The sequence below is a fragment of the Cnephaeus nilssonii genome (assembly GCF_951640355.1).
Source record: "Cnephaeus nilssonii genome assembly, chromosome: 14".
NCBI classification, from domain to species: Eukaryota; Metazoa; Chordata; class Mammalia; order Chiroptera; family Vespertilionidae; genus Cnephaeus; species Cnephaeus nilssonii.
The window spans coordinates 14,630,307-14,645,052 of NC_137085.1; the positions used below are offsets into that span (position 1 = coordinate 14,630,307).

Here is a 14,746-nt window from a genome sequence, read left to right on the forward strand (position 1 = left end):
TGACTGGCCCTGGTCCGTCATGGTGCATGACTGGTGCTCAGTAACTAGGCACTGAATAAAGGGATGCTGTAAACTGCTCTTAATTGAAAGAGCAGCGGCTCTAATATCAGGCAAAAGTGGCTTCAAATTCTAACTGCGATTCTTTGAAAGTAAGTCTTCCTCCACAGGACAGCTACGAGGATTAAACGAGAGTGTATGGGTATCAGATACTTTATCTGCCCCTTGCCACATGCCCTTAGCCTCCCTCGGACTCCAGCTACAGCTGTGTGGACGGACAGCTCTCATAGACATGCACAGTCCCACCTCAAGTGCTCCCTGCATCTCTCTGCTGCCTTGGGACTTTTCCAGAGCTCGCTGAGCCAGCCAGCAGGGCAGTGGGAAAGTGTGGACCAGTTCGTACCTGGGGAAACACTCAAGCAGTGGGGAAGAGGGCTGCTGAGTGAATGTCCCAGGCTCCCATCCTTTGGAGGGACGACACTACGGCCCGGTCTGTGCTGTCCCTCAGAGTGGACAGGAGGACTGAGCCCCAGCTGTCCACAGCAGTAACTAGAGCAATGATGTACCCTTGTTGGCTTTACCTCCATTTCTATCTTGCTTCCCCTGACCCCTCCTTCCTACTCCCTGGAATCAACATCCCAAATAAGCCACTTATACCCAAGTCCTCATCGCAGGCTCTGCTTTCCCGGGAACGCAAACTAAGCCAGCACGTAAAAGACTGTGGAGTAGTTCGAGAAGAATCCCTTGTGAGGTATTTCTTGTGCCAGGCACTGTAATGGGCACTGGGGGTACAAAACGGCCTGCGAGGACTGAGCCTGCTGCTGGAGACCGGTGTGTACACAGTCCTTCCTCCACAGGTAGGGAGCGGATCAGAGCACTGTGCAAGTTTCCGAAAGAGACAGAGCAACAATCCCAGGTGTCCAGACCGGGGCAGCAGGAAGAATGTCATTAAACTATTCCAGAGCTGACAGCGCCTAGCCAGGGAAAAGGAAAACGGAACACTGGGAGCGTGGAAAAATATGAATAGAGGCAAGACACACTGGAGAACAGGGAGATGAGGCTGGAAAGGGAGGTGGGAGACCCAGCCATGGTAAGGAAGGACAAGCCACTGCAAGGCTCTGTGCGAGGGAGCATCACGGTCCCACGAGCTCCGGAAAGATGGCTCAGGCAGGCTGTGGTGTAAAGAAGGAAGGGAGAGATCCCCTGCCCAGAGGGTGGTATCGGTACACACAGGAGCCCCTCCACTCTGTTCTAAACACATGTAAAGGGCAGCAAGAATATGGAACAACAAAAATGTTGAAAGCTGCACTACAGGATTCAAAGTCAAGATAAAATTTATTCCAAGGTCAGAAACAGTAGAGCCCAAAGTCATGAGAAAGGGGCATTTGCAGAAAGCAGTGGGACCAGAAATTTCACTCCACTGGTAGAAGAACCATGTAAATATCATAAGCTCTACAGTAAGATCTAGAAAGTCAAGTTGAGGCAAGCCACCATGCAGGGAGGAGTAAGGGTGGGGGACTGATCAGGGCTTAACACAGGCAAACCAACCTTGCCAACAAAACCCACTATGATCCAAGACAGATAACAAACCAACAAAGCGAATTCACACTCAAGGAAATAAAAATAACAAAGCAATCTAAAGAAGAATTTTAAAATAAGCATGTTTAAATCATCTCCAAATATAAGAGAAAAAGAAATTCATAAAAAAAGAAGAGGAAGTTATAAAATTGAGACAGAAAATTATGAGAAAAGGAAGTGGAGGGACAGGGCAAGGCGGAAAGCGGTTGCTTCTTCCAGGAGAAAGACGTGGGGCAGGAGGAGGTAGTGCCGTCAGCAGAGAGGGAGGACAGAACAGGCCCTCATCAGCGTTCGATCCCTTTTCTTCTCTCTGCAGTTTCTCCCGCCGGCCTTACTTCCAAACTCCCGTGGGACAGTGAGACCACAACTACCAACACCTCTCACACACGCTGGGCTTCCCTTGCTCTGCATCTCTGCTGCCACTAGAAGGAGCAGAGCCCGTGTTTCATCTTCCCCACGGAGCCCTCTGAGGGCAGGGGCACGGTCTCACTCTTCTCTGGATTCTGATCATCTAGCTCTGGGGCAGAGTCAATTCAACGCAAATGAAACAGCTACAGCTCACTAAAACAGAGCAAAAAACAAAAGTATAAAAAACAAAATTAAAATGTATGGTACGTTGTTCACTTCTAATATGAAATCATCTAGACTACACAAACCATCTTAAAATTCAGTAAACTCAGACTTTAGAAATATTTCTGGTATTTTAAGCACATTAAACTAAATTTTCCTTTCCTCTCCTTCCCTTAATATAGATTAAAAATAATGACAATTGCTATTCAGCTAGCCAAAGGAGCACCATTACTCAAGACCAAACAACACACAATAAAACCCAGGAAAAAGACTTTACAAATGGGTAGTAAAAGGCGGTGAAAGAGGCCATTATAATATACTAAAGTGGTGTGCTGTTAAATAAAGCATTTCAAGCGTTCCTTTGCTGGAAACCTGAACAGCAGATCATTAAGCTGTCACTGCAGTCAGGACCTTTTCAGTGGCCAGCCCCGGGGTCCTGTCAGAGCCCTGAGCATTGTTTCCGCGCCCTTCCTGAGCATCTTGGTCACACAGAAGGCATAAGGGAAAGGGACTGATGTTTATGAAGCACTTCGGTGTCAGATCCTTTAAATACACTAAATACATTTAGTCATCAGAGGAAGACTGTGAGATGGGGGCTAACATGAACCGCATTTTACATATGAAGAAATGAGCTTGTAAAGAGTCAAGATGCCCGAGCAATGTGCAGAGCAGTGCCTGGCACTCGGGCCGTTCTGACGCCGAAGAAGCCCTGCACTCTTCCCGGGTTCCTAACGTCGTCTTCCGCCAGGATGCTGAGTCCAGGCCAGAACTGGAGCTGCTGCGGAGAGGGGAGCAGAAAAGATGTGAAGTGGCTGATTAGGGATGCACGTTGAAGGTGGAATCAACAGGACTTGCTGACGGATATGGGGACTGTGGAAACTGGACTTTCAGCTACACCAATTAGATAGGTCACAGGGCTGTTAACTGACGTGAGGAAGGTAAGAACAGGGAGTTTAGTTTTGGACAAATGTTGAAGGTGGAGATGTCAAGCAGACAGCTGACGGTATGACCTGGAGAAGCCGGGCTGTGGGTACACATTTGAAAGTCCCAAAGCGTACTCTAAAGCCATGGGAGAGGAAAGAGAGAGAGAGAAACGGGCTAAGGACACAGCTCAGGGGCACGCCAACATTCAACAGCCAGCAAAGGAGGCTCGAGGCCAGTGAGGCAGAAGAAAAGAGGGAGGGAGGGCTTGAACGGAGACCACAGAGAGTGGCCAGCTCTGCTGATAAAGGCTGACCCTGGCAACTGAACTTCACAACTTGGAGACTGTCACTGACCTTGGTCCGTGCAGTGAAAGGTATGAAAGCCCTGGAATGAGAGAAAGAGGGGACGCAAGGAAAGAAAGTGGATACAGGAAATACGAACAGGTCTTCCAAGAAAACTCCCTTTGAGGGAAGAAAGAAATGGGCAGTAGCTGGAGTAAAACTGGGGAGGGGAAGGGAGGGTGCAGGGGGAACGTCTCCCAAATGGCTATTAATGCACGTCTTATGCCAGTGGTCGGCAAACTGCGGCTCTGTTGACTAATGAGTTTGCCAACCACTGACCTAGACTCTCGATTCCAATAATTACAGGCTGTTGTTGTTCCTTGTGATTAAGCCCCTATCCCAGTGGTCGGCAAACTCATTAGTCAACAGAGCGGCAAACCGAGACTCACGAGCCGCAGTTTGCCGACCACTGTCTTATGCTAATGGCAATGATTCAGTAACAGGAAAATATGAATGATACAGAAAAGAGAGGGTGCCCGTTGGTCTTGGACAGGAGCAGAATATTCCTTTCTCCCATTCCGACAGCAGGAGTCAGAGTTCATGGATATAGAAGGGCATAAGCTGGCAGCACTGGTGGGAAAAGAAAAATAGCTTGAGTTCAACTGTTTTTTCAGTCAAGTATAAGGCAAGGTCGTCAGTCGGGGAGGGGAGAAGAGAAGCTGCAACAGTCTTGCGCTGGGCAATGTTGAGTGCTCATTTTGAAATTAGTGTTGATAATTGGATCTGTCATATGAGCGCATGTAACATGAGTAGCTGGTCAAGTCAAGGTCTTAGGAAAGGGTTGGATGCAGCAGATAAACAGGGATTAACCCATGTCCAGGGAGGGTGTATTCATTCTTGGCATATGCAAAGACGGACGTAGCCGGTCAGCTCATCCTGGGAACTGAAAGAAGGGGAGCACGGCGGAAGCACAGAAAGCAGGAACAGTGCTAACACACCTGCGGGACAGGACAGGGTTGCCAGACCACGCAGCGCCTAGCAGGCCACGCTAAGGATTTGGGTCCCGAGAAAAGTGGAGTCTCTGGGGACTAGTTAGGAGACTACTGCAGTGATGCCGAGCAATCTGACGGGAGCTGAGGATGGACAGGAGGCAACAGGGATGGTGAGAAGTATGCAAATTAAGAGCTATATCAGGAGGCAGATGGTCAGGACTTAGGTTTGGGCGGTGAAGGAAAGGGGAGAATTGAGGAGGACCCTGGGTTTCTGGGATCTAGTCCCTCTCCAGCATGGACTGTACCTTCAGGCACTTGCCAAGTCTGCTTCCCCCGCAGCCTACACACGCCAAGTCTCTTCAGCTGTTTATGTGCTAGCCTCTAACTTCTGAGGACCCCTCGCCAGCGCCTCTGTCTGGTGGCACCTGCCCTGCCCCGCAGCCATGCCCAGCAAAGCGGACTCAGATTTCCTAGGAGTCGCTGCCCCACTTCTATTACCTAGAGCTCAAGACTGTATCAGCTTTTCAAAAAAATAATCCCCAAGGGTTCCCCTTTTAGATTTTCCGATATCAAATTTCACACCTAATTTTTGGCTACAAAGACCAAAACATTGACGTGACAAAATCCTAAACCATGTCCTCCAGGGAACGGAGCCAAATGGAATTGGAAGCACCTAGAGAGAGGGCTGGGATCACACACAGTGATCCCAGTGATCCGCAGGAGAGGAGGGGCCGGCCAGGCGGGGCCTGCACCCAGCCTTTCACTCCACCTCCGAGGAATACATTGCTCTGGTGGGTCAAGTGCAAGACAACTAATTAGGCTACGGTAACTACCGGACATGTTGCTTCCTTATAGCATCCTGGCAGACGGTAAGTTGAATTAGTGTGTTCCGGGGGCCCAGCTCTTCCGCTAGCCCCACAGGCCCCAGCAGAGACCTACAGATGGCTGGAAGGTGGAGGAGCTCACAAGCTGAAGGGAAGTCTCAGGCCTAGGCTGTGAGAGCTCAGCACCGGGGTTATCAGGTGGCTCACAATGACCTCGGAGGCATGAATCATGGGCTGGCCAGTGTCTTGCATTTGGTATGAATCTTACCTGAGGGCAGTGGGACAGAGTAGTAGTAGTTGGTAGGGCACAATTTAAGCAGTAATATCACCTAAACCCCATTTACTGCCAACCTGGATCTATACTCTATACCCATTATTTCACTTAATCCTCAAAAGACGTCTAATGAACTCAGAAAATTAAAGATAAAATTGTTTGTATTTACTATTAGCTTAATGTTGGTAGGTACCACAAAGTGGGAATTGTCAGCCAAGTAAGAGAAATCTGTCCATTAATAGAAAAGCAAGAAATCAATTGCAAATAAAAAATTGTTAAACACTCAAAAGCAATAATAACAAAAACAATATAAAAATGAGATAAATGGGAAGAAAAAAAAAAAAGATGTCTAATGGGATGGGTAAGCATCATCACCCTGCACATTTCAGATGAGGAAACCAAGATGGGGAGTGATGTCACAGGTCTAAATGACACAGCTGAACTGGAGCACAGGTTTGTTTTACTCCAAACTCGGCTTTTTCTAGTACACAAAACCACCGACCACCTGGAGGGAAATCCGGGTAGAGGACTGGTTTTTCTCTGACTCCTCCAGAAACGTCTCCAATGGCTCTGCCATTCACTAGCTAAGGAAATGTCAAGTCCCCAAATGTCTGCTCCCACACTGTAAAGTCGAGACCAGCAGCATGCAAAGCAGGTATGAAGGTAAAATGAGATCAGGCATTTTACTATAAGTGCCAGCTTGGGCCCTGGCAGAGTGTGTTGAAGAAGGGGGTGCAGCCGGAGCTGAGAAGCTCCTGTCCGCTAGAAGGGAGCACTCATACCTGTTTGCCCACTCCTACGACGCCCACTCAACTTCCCCAGCTCCCATCACCCAGGTACGTTCTAGGTGGCCCTCAGAGGGAAAGAGAGAATTGCATCTTCCACTCGATGGAACATTTGGGATTCTGATGTTGAGGCAATCCTCCATTTCTCAAGCACTGACATGTCTCAAGGCACCTAACTCCCTGTGATAATAAACCGGAAGAGCCACTGGGCACGTCCCAAGAGGACTCACGCTGGAAAATGTTAGACAGATGTCAGGACCAGGGAGGGGGTGGCCTGCGTGAGCTCACAAACACAGAACACGTCAATCCTTCTTCTTAGCTAAAGAAATGCCCATGAGGCTTAGTCCGCCAAGGATATAGAAAGAGTAGGGTTCCTGACTCTTGCCAAGAGGCATGGGAGGCAGTCACCAGCTCCATCTCGCCATCTTTACTGGAAGAGAACTGACAACTTTTACTGTACACACCCACATGCCAGCCATTTTCCATAAACAGCACTTTTTCTTACTCCTCAGAGCAACGCTGAGGAGTGGTCAGAGAGGCTGAGGCACTGAGAGATGAGGGCACAGCAGCTGTTGATGAACCAGAAAGAATGTGAACGGGGAGGAAATGGCTCCTAAAGGATTAATTTTCAATACAAATGTACCAAATGTTTCTCCGTTTTTGTTTTAAGTATAACACCCTGTAGTATCTCCTCACGTAGGAATGACTCCCTGCAGATATAATGAGAAGAGAATTTTGGTTCAAGCTCAATATGAAACAGCAGAGTTCCAACTACAATGGCAGTTTCTCTGCCGATGCAGAACTGGAAGCCATGTCACTGGGGCTGATTCCTCGCGCCGACATCCAGATAGCCCTGTCTGGGGCTCGCAGGAATGATTCCAAAGGAAGCTCTCTTTCTCCTCCTTCTAACGGGCTGCATGGGCTGAGCTGAAGGCCCTCACAGCCACGAGCATGCAGCCTAATGACTTAACTGCGTGACTGGCAAGGCTCCTTCCCCGTCATTTCAGGAGCTTTCTCAGGTAAATTACACAGCACCACATGCCAGCTACATCCACTTAGCCAAATGAGAGTTTATTCTCCTAAACTACAGAGACAAAGCAATGCCGGGGCCCCACGTCACCTGGATTCCAGTAACAACGTGGCCTTCTCATTGAAGAACGGGGCCAGCAGGTTCATAAGCTCGCCTTCCTCCAGACTCTGGTCTCCAGGGCCGCCAGGTATGTGGGCTCCATCGTAGTCTAAAATATTGGAATCTGTGTGCCTTAAATATCCATTTTTGCAGCCCCCTTTGGAATAATCCTCAGTAATCTGCAAATCAAAGAATTTGATCAAATAATGGACTCTGGCAGAGGGGAAGGGGGCAGGTGGAGGAGAGAGAAAGGAGGGAGACAGAGAGTAAGCAAGTACAAGTAAGGCAGAGAGAACATGAATGAGGGAGGGGAGAGAGGGACGCCACACGGTCTCTTCATGGCAGGGAGACACTCTGACAAGAGCACAGAGATGTTTAGATCAGTTTTCTCCTCTATAAAATGGGGACAGTAATGCCACCTCCCAAGGTGACTAGAGAACAAGATGAGATGACCAACTCACTTAAGTGTGTGGCTCTGGGTCTTAGCCACTACGGCATGTTTCTCCCCCCCTCCCCCACGGCCCACTCTTTGGAAGTTCTTCTAAGAAGGGCACAGAACCCATGCCATTACCAGTGCTGTGGACACTTAGCTACACTTCTGCAATGTAGCCTCCCCATTATGGAACAGAAAGCCCACTTGCTCTTTACAGAGACATCCTAAGTAACGTAACTGTGGTTTGCCTCATTAGGAAAGTGGAGAGTTCCTCATTCCCATGGAGATGTTATTTCCAGATCCGCCTTCTTGGGTCACGGAGGGTCCCAGAGGAGTGGTGCCAAGGATGCATCCAGTTAGAGCCTGGCTGGGCATGTCTTGAGGTGCTGCAATTAGCATTCTTGCCCCTCCTTTCCAAAGCTGTAAATCTCTTTACCAACCTATAAATAACTCCCCTCGACTTCATTACTGCTGGTGATATATACACTAGCCATCACACCCCTCTCTCCACACTTGTAAAATGATTAAGATTTTAAATGGAAGACAAGACCTACACAAAGGAGCTGTTATTTATAGGGTCTTGTGTGCCACTAATCTAGCTATTAAATCCATCTACATAAGCAACCTCCCAAGAAGGAAAAGTCTAGAATACACTAATAAAAATAGTAACCGCTATCATGTACTGAGCACTTAGTACATGCATTTCTATTTAAATATCACAACAAGTCTAACAAGAAGTATTATTATCTTCATTGATGGGGAAACTCAGGCTTAGAGGCTAAGTAAGGGTTAACCAGGGTCACAGAGATACCGACCGAGACCCAAAATCAAGTCTCATTCCAAAGCCCTGCCTTTTAACAGCTTTGCTCTCCATCACTATCTACATTTTAATGATCTCCCATTCATGACTCCATGAACTTGAACACCATGAAGGCTGCAAATGTCAAATCTGCAGCCTCCTATCTCCCACCACATCCCAGTCTTGAGGATCTTTTTCAAACTTCGAGAGTGTTTGCTCCAAATATTCAGTATCAGTGTGGCTGGAGGAACATTCAATGTGGACAGAGTCAAATTCTCATTGGTGCTGGTCACTCAGGAAAGTTATTCTCCTTGTAAAGCCCTGTTTTTATTTGCAAGTATATGTTTGTTTACTGTTTCATTACTGGCTCTCCCACCCAGTCAGTGACTCCTAAGAAGGAAGGGACCTAGTCTCTCGGCTCTCCACAGGCACACAGCAGGCGCTCAATACAGGTGGAATGAACAGGAAACCCATGGGACACATCCCAGACTAGCCGACTGGCTTGGGCACAGAGAGGGGGATAGGGGAAAGGAATTAACTGCTGTGTTCCTACCTTCTTAGTCTGCTCCAAATGCGGGTCACTCAGGGAAGTACTCTCATCACCCTCTCCAATTCTGATCGTGTCCTCGTCTTCCTTGCCAGCCGGAAGCTACATGGTGCATGGAATGGTGTGAAAATGCAACCCAAAAAAGGATGTAGCATGAATATGTATGAATAAGTCAGTGATGACTTTTTTTTTAAATGCAAAACAAAAACAAACCAAAAAAAGAAGCAAAAAAAAATGCCAAAGCCATGAAATAAAAATTAACTAAAGTTAGAGTTGCTAGTTCTGGAAATCACACACAGCTGCCTGGGACCAGGCATAATTTAAGGACAAACTCCCCAAGAAATAACTCGAGCTATTTTCCCTGCCCTTGCACGGCCCTCCCTGAGCTGCTGTAAGTGGAATATGCTGTCTGTTGTCCTGCCATTGCCGAATTCACTTTCAGATTATATAAAAGTAACAAGATTTTGGAAAATAGCTATTGATGGGATTGAAAATATCAGACAGCGAGAAAGCAGTAAATGAAATCTATGGTTTATGCACCACTGCTTCTACTTCGCACAGGGCATCGACCTCTCTTTGGAGTGTCACGCATCTGAGATGGACAGTCCCAGCAACACTGTCATTTTGCTGACAAATGTCCTCATTGCTAATAAAGAGGATCAGGCTTGCCTGATGATAACTTCATGCTTTTGAAAACGAAGGACAGTTATTTATAAAAAGTGCATAAATCCCTGATGCTTTAAAGAAGTGCAATTCCCAAAGGTTCTGCAGAATGCAGAACAGACAGTACGACGTTCTCAAGAGGGCCAGATCTCTGCTGTCTGGGAGAGTGAAAATTCTAATCATGCAGCACCTGGATTAACCAAATAAAACATGAGAGGAAAGGTGGCCATCCCCAGGGAGGGAATCAGTCACAGCTGTCTCAAAAATTATACCAAACCCCATTTCACCAGCGTTAAACCCACAGACTAAGCACGGAGTCACTTGCTGGGCATGTTGAACATATGAGATGTCTAGGATTCTAGCACCATAGTTTTATTCTATGAATTTATACATTTAATCAACTACCCATAATTCTCCCAGCCCAACTTAAAATTTTCTATTCTTCCTTTTAGAGGAAACTCTTGTTTTGGAAGAAGAAAAACAAAACACAGCAAACTAATATCAGAAAAGTCATTTTATAGAAAATATCCCAGGATCAGAATATATTCAATCTAACCACATCCAAATCTGCAATGAGGATCAAATAGAATTGATGATCACAAATCAGATCTGTACTATCAAGCAATAAGCAGACTAAGATTACATAAGTATACTTGTTAGGGCATACAGGTTTCTAAATACAGGGGAGGAACCCACTCCTGCTACTGGCTTCTTCCCTCATCATTAAAACTTTCTCAGTTATAGAGATCAACCAGGACTGTTAAACTTGTTAGTGAGAGTATAAAATGTTAAGCCACTATAGAAAAAATACTGGCAATTTCTTATAAAACTAATAACCCGATGATCCAGAAATCCCACTCCTAGGTATTCATCAAGAGAACTAGAAACATGTCCACAAAAAGGTTTGCATATGAATATTCGTATCAGCTTTTATAACAGTATCCAAAACCCAGAAACAATCCAAATGTTCATCAATAGCAGAATGAATAAACAAACTAAAACTTAATCATATATTAGAATACTACTGAGCAATAAAAAGGAATAAACTGTTGATTCATGTAACAACATGGACCAATCTCAAAAACATGCTGAGTGAAAAAGCATTACACAAAAGAAAGCATCCTTTATGATTCCATTTACGTAAAGGAACAGTCCAGGCACAACTAATCCAGGAGAACAAGATGAGAGAAGTGGACAGGGTGAAGTGGGGATTGACTAGAAGGGCCATGATCTTGCTAGGGATTGGGGTTACAAAGGTACATACATTTGTAAAAGTTAGCAAATGTAGACTTACGGTTTATTCATTTCACTGTATGCGAATTTAACCTTAAAAGAAAAAATAACTATAAAACATATTAAAGTTAAAGATAAGCATGTTGGAGTACTTAGGGGAAAGTGTACTGATGTTTGTACATTAAAATGTATCAAAAAGATAAGCTGAGTGATGATGGACAGGTGGGAAATGTTAATAGTAGAATCTAGATGGTGAGACTACCCTGACTACAGTCTGCTCAAAACACTACCGTATGTCAATTCTCTCCATCTCTTTTTTTAAATCCTCACCCACGGATTTTTTTTTTTAATCTTTATTGTTGAAAGTATCACATATCTCCCATTTCGCCCCCATCGGCCCCTTCTAACTCACCCCCGCCCCCTGGTCATATTTTTTATTGATTTTGAGAGAGAGGGGAAGATAGAGAGAGAGAAAGAAAAATATCAGTGTACAAGAGAAACATCAATCGGTTGCCTCTCATCAATATGTGCCCAAACAGGGGATCGAACCCACAACCTACGCATGTGCCCTGACCAGGAATCGAAACTGCAACCTTTCTGGTGCACAGACCGTCGCTCCAACCAACTGAGTCACCCAGCTGGGCCTGTATGTCAATTCTCAACTACATTTTTCTATAATACATAAATTAATAACCAATAAATAAATGTAAAGAAACCGGAGCAACCTCATGAGAGATTTTAAATGCACTTTAAAACAAAAGGACACCTGTGCATGGCCTTTGTGGGTGGTCTGAAGTAAAGTGCCAGGCGCAGGGCAGCAGCGGACTGCAGCAGCTGGAGGGAATCCACGCCACAGCAACCGTTTTGAAGATGAACCCGACCAACTGTCTTCAAGGGCCTCCTACTATTTGGACCCCTTTGTCAAATTAAAAGTTGTGGCAGGAGGGCATATAAAAATAAATGATATGCCTATTTTATACCTGTATCTATTAGTATTTGTACGTCAGACCTAGTAACTGCATATCTGGAAATAAAGCCTAAGGAAAAAAATCCTAAACCCAGAAAAGATTTGAGTCCAAAGGCACTCAGCAGGTAAATTTAAAATAGTGAATCGCTGAAAACAATCTCCATGTTCAGCAATAGTGAGGCAGTTAGTTAAATTTCAGTCCATTCATAAGATGCTATAACAGAACAGTGACAGGAAAAACACAAGAAACAAAACTGTATATATGTCTTGTGGGCATGCACGTGTCCATACACACAAACGGAGAAGGAAAGATGCCAAAATGCGAGTTAACTGTGTTTTAAAGTGACAGGATTATGGGGTGATTTCTTTTCTCTATTTTCCAAGCATTGGGTAATGCTATGGGTTAATTAAATTTTGGAGTTAAATATTGGAGAAAAACACTGAATTTATCACACAAACGACATTTGCCGTCGTCGTTTTCCTTTTCTGATTTCTAGGTCCCAGAGAGCAGGATCGGTGCCAGCTCCACACTGCAAGCCCTGCTGCTCAGAAGAGGCGTGGACACAGCAGGTCCAGTGTTCCTGCCTCCTTCTCACGAAGGAGAGCCACACGCCCTCCCAGGGAGCGCAGCCGCCCCTCCTTGTCACCCACCCTCACCCTAACTTCTCCTCCCTGGGCTCAAGGTTGTTGTGGGAACATCCCCCTTCCCATTGCAGGGATGACGGGAACTAGGCTACAAAGGACAAGGCGACTCATAGGGAACATCAAATGGAAGTGCAATCTGACATATTACTCAAATCTGAACCGGCTGGTATGAAGACCTCAGAGTGGGAAGAGGAAAAGGCCTCTGTTCTCCAAAGGACACAATGGGACATTTAACAGATTTTTCAAAGGACAAATGAACAAACAAACTTGCCATTTACCACTCAAATGAAGTAGGTGAAGAATGAGCTGCTTATTAAAAATGCTGCCTTGGAGAAAAGAAGCCAAGAGACTTGTTTCTCCCTAAATGAATCGCAGATATTCTTGGTTTTCAAAATGCTCCGGAGCCCTGGAGGCTGAGATCAGTAACATTCCCTCTCCAAGACAGCAGATGGCCAGCGCAGCTTCAATACCTTTGAGCATTTCCCACGTGGAAGGTGGGAGGAGACAGCTTAAAGCTGACAAATCTTTCCCCAGAAATGATGTGGCAATGAGACGTCCATTGACATGACATGTCAGGCTGGTTCAAGACAACTCTGACCAAGAAGATTCCAGGGGCCCCAAACAGGCCCACCTGCATTTCAGGGTGAGAACGATTCGTCTTCTGAAAAAGGCTATCAGATGCAGGGGTTACGGCTCTTCAAGCAGAGAGTTGGGCCGAGTTAGGGGCAGAAGGGAGGAAACGACAAACTCTGCCTCACTGTCACAACTTTGGGGTCCTCCCATTGTACACCCCGGGCTGAGAACAGAGAACATCAAAGGCAACACTTGGCAAAGATGAGCAGAGGCCAGAGGTCGTCAGGGGGCACAAGGCTTCCCTGGTCCTTCCCGGAGCAAACTCACACATGGGCCTCTCTCCCTCGGAACACGCTCCCAGGGAACTACAGGCTGCATCTGCACTACCCAAAGTATCTGGGTGACCTGGCAACTCTCCCGATCCCTCAGCCCGCACCTCTCTTCCAGATGTGCCATCTGCAGCACAGATCTCAGGGCCGGGCTTGGAGTCAAAGGCATCCCAATGTACCGAATGTGTCCCCGCAAACATGGCCCAAACTTGAGGAAGCCTGTGGACAGACCTGCTGACCCAAGAGGGCCCTCAAAACCCCAACCACGGCCGAGGGAATTTCTCTAGAGACTCCCCAGGACAGGCGCAGTCTTGAGAAATCTGGGGTGTTGTTATTTTTTTGTAATTAGCACGTGACAAGGATGGTTTTTCTTACCTCCATTTGTTCTGTTGACTCAAGTCTGTCATCCCCCGGGAAGCCCAGGCAGGAGAGGTCAAAGATGGTTTTCTTCAGGTGCTGGTTGTCTGTATACAGCTCCTTCACGAGCTGTATGAGGTCGCTGACCTAGGAGGTAGGAGGAGAGAACTGGATACCCACAAGCAGACTTCAGCTTCCCAGGGCCACACTCCTGGGCACAGACCTTCCTACTGAGCAGACCTCTCAGCAGCACGGCTGTGGAGCACCAGGCCGTCTTGTTCCAGGCTTCAGGCTCCCCTGGGGACAGTGAGGGGGAAACACCAGCATGCCTGTCCTCTACTCCCAGAACCTGCACTTCATGGCAGAGGTGCTGGGCAAGTGGCCTAAGCTAAGCCTCCAACTCCTCACCTGTGGAATGGGTTACTGCGAGAATTGAATCAGATCATGGTCACAGTGCCCTAAGTCCATGGTACAGTCTAATAACAGCTAACACTACCTGTCTGGTACTTGAGGCCCTCGGGAGGAAAATGCCCGAGACTGAAGTTTCTGAGACTGTCAGAGCCTTATTTTACAGCATCGCCTTCTCTGTACACTTACCTAGCAGTGTCAGTAATAATAATAGTCTTCAATTACAAAGCAATTTACAGCTACTAAAATACTCCCACAAGCTTGAGTCGATTATTCTTTTCAAAAATCTTGAGGAGGTGGATAGACTAGTATAATTATCCCCATTTTACAATGAAGAGCCTGGGGTGGAAAGACCTTCACTGCCCAAGGTCCCACCGCTGGGGGTGCCTGGAGAACAAATGGCAGGTAACAGCCAACGTGCCTCGCCATGTGGGAAAG

The 14,746-nt window shown here is 46.6% G+C and overlaps 1 protein-coding gene across 2 annotated transcripts in view; it reads right to left on the reverse strand.

Annotated features, from left to right (window-relative positions):
• Positions 1-14,746, reverse strand: part of CDK5RAP2 (CDK5 regulatory subunit associated protein 2) — a 156,614-nt gene that overhangs the window by 53,966 nt on the left and 87,902 nt on the right. For both annotated transcript variants that reach the window (XM_079789850.1, XM_079789849.1), the window contains exons 18-20: positions 13,919-14,047; positions 9,140-9,235; positions 7,346-7,533 (exon numbers count right to left, since the gene is read on the reverse strand). In XM_079789850.1, the coding sequence (XP_079645976.1) occupies positions 7,346-7,533; positions 9,140-9,235; positions 13,919-14,047 (413 nt within the window). The remainder of the gene's footprint in view (positions 1-7,345; positions 7,534-9,139; positions 9,236-13,918; positions 14,048-14,746) is intronic.